General features: G+C 37.1%; 1 protein-coding gene across 1 annotated transcript in view; it reads left to right on the forward strand.

Annotated features, from left to right (window-relative positions):
• Positions 1 to 5,884, forward strand: part of Hsbp1l1 (heat shock factor binding protein 1 like 1) — a 6,621-nt gene extending 737 nt beyond the window's left edge. The window contains exons 2-4 of the mRNA XM_010644168.3: positions 1,050 to 1,116; positions 2,044 to 2,138; positions 5,465 to 5,884. Coding sequence (XP_010642470.1) covers positions 1,050 to 1,116; positions 2,044 to 2,138; positions 5,465 to 5,479 — 177 coding nt within the window. The 3' untranslated portion in view covers positions 5,480 to 5,884. The remainder of the gene's footprint in view (positions 1 to 1,049; positions 1,117 to 2,043; positions 2,139 to 5,464) is intronic.
• Positions 5,885 to 8,051: the final 2,167 nt, after the last annotated feature.

The following is an 8,051-nucleotide window of genomic DNA, read 5'->3' on the forward strand; positions in this document are numbered from 1 at the left end:
CTGCCAACCGGCCCCGCCCTTGCCCCGCCCCACACCTTTTTCCTTTCCCCGCCTCCCAACCGCGTGGGTGAGTTGGAACGATTCTCGGATCCTCGGATAATTCTTGGTTTCTTATTTGCCAAAGTGAGGGCCAGTCCCAGAACACAGGCTGATAAATGTACTCAGTTAAAAAGAGTTTACTACCTGTACGTAATCTACATTTTCCTGACCAAGTTAGATATCGCCTGATTAAAGGAGCCGCCTAGGGCTAAGGGCCGTGTATTGCATGTGTACGTAAGAGCAGCACTTGGGATTCTGGGAACTGATGTTCCCTTCTCAAGATGGACACAAAAGGTAAAGGGGAGACTCAGGTCGTACGTGGGTAGATTTCAATGTGTAATGATAACACAACATACAAACACGAAACGCTAGCAGTTATAGTAGCGATATGCCTGTGTGACCTGGTAAACAATGCCAACTTCACTACCAATACCTGCTCATAAAGACTCCGAGTGTAAAGGAGGGAATGTAGAAATGGCGACATTTCTGCACAATCCGTGAACAGAAGTTGAAATTCCAGTGCTAAGACCAGCTAATAAACATTGAAATGATAAAGAGGAAGATACATACACTTTTGGTAACCATGGATGAGTTTTGGTTCCTCTGAAGAATTCCTGAGCGGGCCAGGGATTTAGCCCAGTGGTTCTGAAGCCTGCCCGCAAGGTCCTGAGTTCAATAACCCAAACCCTAAATTCAATCCCCGGTAACAAACAAACAAAAAGAATTCCTGAGATATTGAGGTGACTGAGGTTTTTTTCTTATATTACCATCCAGATCTGTAGTTCCAGCTCACACATCTGAGGTGTATGATCATTTTAAAAGGGTTGCGTGGTCTGAAAAAGTTTAGGGCCTGGTTACAATCCAGTTTTGTATGACCAGCTTGTAGTAGAACTTGGTACCTTTGACAAAAAATTAACATACAATATATGATCAATTCCTGCACAATATTTGTAATGTCCTATGCCAATAGTAAATATTATATTCGGTTGCCTCATGGGCCAATTTTTCAGGCAGAAAATCTACTTCAGGAACTTCAAGAACATTTTCAAGCTCTTACTACAACATTAAACCACAGGAATATCCTTTTTCTATCGGTAAATACTGTAATGCTTTTGGATTATCAAATCACCATGGAATTATCGTTTTGTCCCGTGCCATTAGGAGATAATTGTTTGCATAGGATTCCCAGTATTTACATTTGTACTTTGATGTGATATCCTGATGCATTAATTACCATTTACCTCTAGCAGAAGGCTTTACTTCCTGCTTGACCAGCGATACAGAATATTTGAGTGGCAAGTGCAAAGTTCAACGAGCACAGTTGTACAACATTTGTCTCTGAGACTTTCCCTCAAGGGCCTTTATGGCCTGACCTGTACCATAGACTCTCATAGGCAATCAGGAACCTCAGAGAATAGTACTGAAGGTCTCCAACACAGGATGCTACACAAGGCTCTGCCTACCATTATTTTGACTTCAGTAGCTCACTGTTTTGTCTTAGAACTTAAAACTTAGCTTTGAGCAAACTCATGTAAGGATAAGGTGTACCCTATGATTTGCCCAATTTGAGCTCACTTTTACAATCAAATGTATTTCTTTAAAAATCATGCAAAATATTTACCCCTGGAACCACTTATTTTCAACTTCTGATTTTGAAGATGGGTTTGTACAGGACAAAAATTATTCTCAAACATGATAAAATTAAAAGGTTAACTTCAATTATATTTATATCCAGAGTTTGACTGAAACACACCAAACTCACGTCATATCCAAGTAAGGTGAGCTAGGTTTTCAAAACTGAGCTCACAGCTAAGAAAAACTCAGGGGAGGTAGTAAATTTGCATTGACATTAGACTTTGATTCCTTCATTGTAGAAGTTGCTTCTGTCCTAGCAATGCATACCTATGTTGAGCAGGTGCAATCTGAAGCAGGGTCTCTGAGGGCATGTCAGACTGCCTACTCTGTACTCCAGTTCTACATGTACAAGTGTCCTTAACATAGTACCAGAAGAAATGGGAAATCGTATTGAGGACTTACAGAAGAATGTGAATGACCTAATGGTGCAAGCTGGGATTGAAAATTGTTTTAAAGAACAAATGGTAAGGTCATTATGTGACATCTGCTTTCAATTTAAAAAATGCAATCCTATAGTTATTTACTATGTGAATTATTGTTGCTGTATTACATGAAAAACCTTTAAAAATAATAATAGTATTTCCAAATGCTCTTTGTCACAATTCCTTTAAAAGTGCACATTTTTAATGAAAAATTTGGTTTGCTTTCTTCCTCCTCAGTACACTATGGATCATCTTTGGGGGAGTTGGGAGTTTTGGAGTCATTTCTTTGCCTTATCTTCTCATGTTTCCATAGTTGTTTGTTTGGTTTGATTTGTTTGTGCTGAGGTTTGCAGGTGTTTATAGTGGCAAGATTTTGTTGCTAATATGGAGACCTCTTTGGTTAGTGTCTGCTCTTCAGTGATTTCCTCGGGGCTGGGCTACCTATAGTCCTTTACCTTTATCCCAAGAACCTCTGTTAATTTGAGAAGTAAGGATGCAGTGTAATTGGCCCAGCATCCAGTTGTCTTGGAGTGGATCACAGTATTGTTAATGATGCAAAGGTAATCTAGATAATGGCATACAGAGAAAACCAATTAATAACAACTATGTCACTGCTAATAACAAATCAGCAACAAAAATAGCATCAAAGACAAACCTGATACTGACATACTGTAAGAACCAATAATATACTACCCTGAACCACTGAAAAGAGACCTATAATTATAGTATAAGCACTAAGACAAACAAAATATTGACATATAGTAAATATCTACTAAAGGCAACAACTGTGCCTCCACTAAGAATAGAAAAGAACTCAAAGTAATAACATAGAATTAACTATCTAAAGATTAATAAACCTTACTGGTGATAGTAGTAAAGATAAAGGGGATGGGAGAATGGGAGAATGAAAGAAGAAAAATTCAAAAAATTAAGCAATGGAAGATGAGAAAGAGAAAAGTGAGATAAAGTATCCTATTAAGGAGTAAAAGGAAATTAATAGAATTAGATAAAGGTAAAAGAAAAACAAATCAGAAAAAGAAAAAAGTTAAAAGAAAAAAGAAAGGAGAGAAAAAAAATCCTATAGCCCCCCAAACAGTAAAGAGAGTGGGTCCTGGATTGTAGTTCAGTGGCTCCTTTCCTGCCTGGCAAGTACAAGGTCCTGAGTTTGATCCCCTGTAGAGGGTGGGGGGAGTGGTTTCTTTCTAGGATCTGTAGTTTTGGAGTCCAGCAAGTCACAGTCTTCTCCACCCAGGCTTATGGCCTGTGTGTTTGTGAGGTGACCCCACACCATTCCAGAGGTGCCTCTGTCTGTTCAGCTCAGACTATGGTGACCACCCAAGCCTAGGCATGTCTTGCTCACAATGGTAAATGGGGAAAGCACTCAAGCCTTGGATCTGTGCAGGATGTAGGTAGCAGGGTGAGGCCAAGTAGACTACTGTCCTTAATGCCAGCACTTTCAGACCCAACCACCTCTGAGAGCCACACACTTGGAAAACTAGGAGTTTGAAAATAGTCTGGGCTGGGCTGGGGATTTAGCTCAGTGGCACCGTGCCTCACTAGTGCAAGGTCCCAGTGTATATAGGGGCTCTGGGCAACATGGTGAGGTTTTTTTTTTTTTAAAGAAACAAATCAAAAATTCTGATTGTAGGGGTAAAAATGGGCAGGAGTGTAAAGAAAGATATAAGTTTAAGTCTGTTTGGATCAGTCTGTGCTTGATGTCACAAGGTTTATCCTGTGGGCTTCAGGGATTCTGCAGATTCTGATTGTGTTCCTGTGGGGCGGGGGAGTCCATGACTACTAAAAATGTCTTGTAGATTGGACATTTTTTTTCCTCATTGAGTTTATTGGTACATTTAAGGTATACAGTACAGTTACATTCATTATTAGGATCTTGTACCTTTACATGACAGGTCTTGGTTCTCATTTTATTTTTTATTTATGTATTTTTTTTGGTACCAGGGATTGAACTCAGGTCCTTGTGCTTGCAAGGCAGGCCACCGAACCACTGAGCTAAATCCCCAACCCCTTGGTTCTAATTTTAGATTGGACATTTTATCTGTCACCCCTCATTGAACTGAAATATCTGTGATACTTTTCCTGCATGTATTTAGCACGTTGATGAGAAGCATCTGTCCCTGCAGACTCCTATGGCTGGCTAGTCAGTGATGGTTAGTGATGGTGATCACAATCCAATGTTTGTAGTGTATGTGTTCATTGTTTGTACTGAGTTCTGAGTCCATACTGACTAGAAGGAATATTTTTTATCATTTATGCTTCTGTATATAATGAATTTTGCCTATATAAAAATGTTTTAATAATTACAGGAAATGGGGTACTTTGTTGAAAACTACTTGAGTTTATTTATACATTAATTAGTATACTGTATAAGTCAACTAACCTTTTTTTTTTGGTACTGGGAATCAAACTTGGGTCATTGCACTTGCAAGGCAGGCAGCAGAACCACTGAGCTAAATCCCTGGTCCTCAACTAACCTTTTTAAAGATTTTTTTTCTATAGACTGAAGATATTATTAGACAAGTCCCTTGAAACTGATAAGATAAAAACTATGATTTTTAAGTAATAGTCTATATAATATAAACTCTGATTTTTATGTATGTATGTATGTATTTTGATGCCAAGGATCAAATTCAAGGCCCCAGTATGTAAAGCAAGTGGTCTACAACGGAATTATATCCCCAGCCCACAAAAATTCATTTTAACAAATAAAAGAATAAAATAAAAAAGGGATGAAATAAAAATATAATTTAGCTTGGCATGGTGGCACGCCTGTAGTCCCAGCACTTGGGAGTCTGAGGCAGGAGGACTGCTGCAAGTTCAAGACCAACCTGACCTACACAGCAAGACTCTGCCTCAGAAAAAGACAAAAACAAAACAAAACAAACAAACAAAAGAATATAATTCAGAAAATGATTATTTATCAAAGACAGTAAGATAGTTGCAAACAATGGCACTTTTTTGTATATAATACTTACAAATCATGGAAGAATAACATAAACTATTAAGTTACTTTTTTCCAAATTAAAATTTTATATAGACCCCCCCCAGTACTAGGGATTAAACCCAGGACATCATGCACGCTAGGCAAGTGCTCTACCACTAAGCTACATCCTTGACCCATATATAAAATTTTTAAAAAAGGTTACAAGCAGCTGAGCTTGGTGGTACACACTTATAATTCTACCACTCTGGGAAGATAAGGGAGGAGGATTCTAAGTTCAAGCCCAGCTGAGCAATTCAGTAACTTAGCAAAACCCTGTATCAAAAAAAAAAACCACAAGCAGTTTTTGCAAGTTGCTTTTAAATAACTGTGTTCCAATTCTCTCCTTCATTGTTCATCTCTTCAAAAGACCAACAACATGTAACATGACCAGTCCAAACAATCACTGAAAAGAAGGCTCCAAAACCCAGCTAAATCTAACCAACTGGAAAGAAGAAGCAGGTGTCTGTGAGACTTAGACTTTGTTTGCTTCCAAGAAAACCAGGCTGCCCTGTATTTCTTACCCTGGAGATAGATGCTTTTTCTCTCAAACAGAGCTGTCTGGAGTTGTGAGATCACCTCACCCTACTCTACCCTACAGAACTAATTATTGAAAAAAAGCATGAAGATCCAACTCAAGCTAATTTCTTCTGTTGTACAAAGAACTTTCAAGTAGTTATTCAGCTTGCCTCTCTCCAAGACAAAGTAAAATACAATTATCTAAAAAAGGGGGAGGGAGAAAAGGGGAAGTAAAAATTAAGATGCTAGGTATACCAACTCCCCATGATAAATGTAATCATTATGTACTGCAAATATATACTGATAAAAATAAAAATTAAAAAATAAAAAGGACTCAATTTCTCACTTAAAAATGATTCTTGTGCATTAAAAAATTCAAAATTGCCTATACTTCTATACCAATTAGTCACTGTTGACAATCATCACGTGTAGTTTTATATACTGTAGCTGATCATACTGCCTATTATCTAGTATCTGGTTCTTTTTCATATCATAGCAATTTTTCTCATTTGAAAATTTCATGTTCGCTTTTTCTAAAACTGCCTAGTATTCCAGGATATGGCTATAATAATCTAAGCAGTTTAAAGTTTAACTATCCCTTAGACATTATAACCATTCCATACTTTCATGCTATTATAAATAATGCCATGGTGATTGGCCACAAAGTCTTTGCACATTTCATGAAGTTGAAAGTGTGACTAAAGCATGGTATTCAGCTAAATGCACCCAAGAAAGAAGTACCACTTGATGTTCCCCGGGCTGGTGAACATCTATTTTTTAATCTTGTATCTTGAGTTGCATCTCTCTCTCTCTCTCTCTCTCTCTCTGAATTGCATCTTTTAAGTTCAGTATTCTTGGTGTTTTAAAACATGATAATTCCATTTGACTGGAAATTTCAAAGCATCTTTGTCATAATTGTAATTTTATCAGAAACCGCAGTGGATACCTGAATTGAAGTAAATCACAGATTTAAATCCTTATCAGTAACATACAACAGTTTATAAAAGCAATCTAAACAGATGAGGAAAGTAGAAAACTTCAATTAGTTATTAACTAAAATAAAAACTTTGAGATTGTCAAACATTTATCAACTCCTTTCTAAGTAAAGTTCAAAGTCAATCTCTTTTCATAAACTTGCCTTTAACGTCTCAATTATTTACTGAAACCAGTTATCTACCTTGAAGGAAATCATTTGGCATTAAATAATAACAGTACCTGTCTCAGTATCTTCCTAGGATCATAATTACCTATTTCCATCACCTCGTACTTAAATTTAGAAGGAATTCAGAGTGCTCCAAAAGGAAAAGGAGGAGCACATATATTTATACATACTATACTCTTACTATACTTATATTATAGAGAGCTAAGTTAGATAGAAATATTATAGGCAATGAGACAGGGGTAGGTACTTGAGGGAGTCAGTGCAGAAGATGAGAATACATTACAGCTATGGCTTGAGGTGCATCTGTCTAAGGCCAGGCCTCATGATAAAGATGGGATGACTAGGCCTACATGCCTTGCTGAAAGATAAACAATAAATTGAAGATTATACTTACCTGGTCCCATAAAGTCTCAATCAACATCAGTCACCCAAGTGGGTGACCAGGACCTTCTGATCTAACTCTTCCTAAAAATGTCTTTGTTCTTCCACGTACCCTTGCTATGTGACCTGCTTCCCCATTAAATCAATATTACCTAAGTAGCTATACTTGTAATCTTATTGGTTGATCATAGTTTTGACCCATAGGGTGGGTAGCACTCACACCCAGGGTGGGGCACCACAGAAGCAAATTTTTTGAAAGGCATATTATTGGTGGTGTGTAATGCCCATGTTTATTTTTTAGAAGTATTTCTATTGATAAATTATTAACTTTAATTTTATGAGTTTTATCAGAAACTAAAAGTGTAAATAAGGATCAAAAGGTATACTAGATAATGTGAAATAAGAAAAAGTGCAAAGGGGAGAGAAGGGGGAGGGGAAAGGAAAAGAAGGGAATAAAATTAATATGAGAAAAGGAAAAAAATGGAAACAAAGTCTCTGCACATAGGGAGGGGGTAGAAGGGCTGAAGAGAGGGCAGGGGAATGGGGAAAAATAAGAACCAAGACATATTATGTAGGGTCAGGGATTTAGCTCAGTGGTTCCGCCACCTGCCTCCTAAGTACAAGGCCCCAAGTTCAATCCCCAGGACCAAAAACAAAACAAAACAAACATATATGTATGTATATATATGTTATGTAAAGGTACAAATTTCCAATGATAAATGTCATTATATTGTATACCTAAAATGTACCAATAAAATTAATTTTAAAATTTAAAAAAACAATGTATACTTAACAGAAAATATCAACAAAATACAATATTAAAATTTTAATATGTAATGGGTATTTATAATAAACAGCAACACTTTCAATATCAACTGTCTACCTGCTTACAAGG

Source organism: Fukomys damarensis, unplaced genomic scaffold (assembly GCF_012274545.1).
Source record: "Fukomys damarensis isolate Sample0158 unplaced genomic scaffold, DMR_v1.0_HiC HiC_scaffold_30, whole genome shotgun sequence".
Classification (NCBI taxonomy): Eukaryota; Metazoa; Chordata; class Mammalia; order Rodentia; family Bathyergidae; genus Fukomys; species Fukomys damarensis.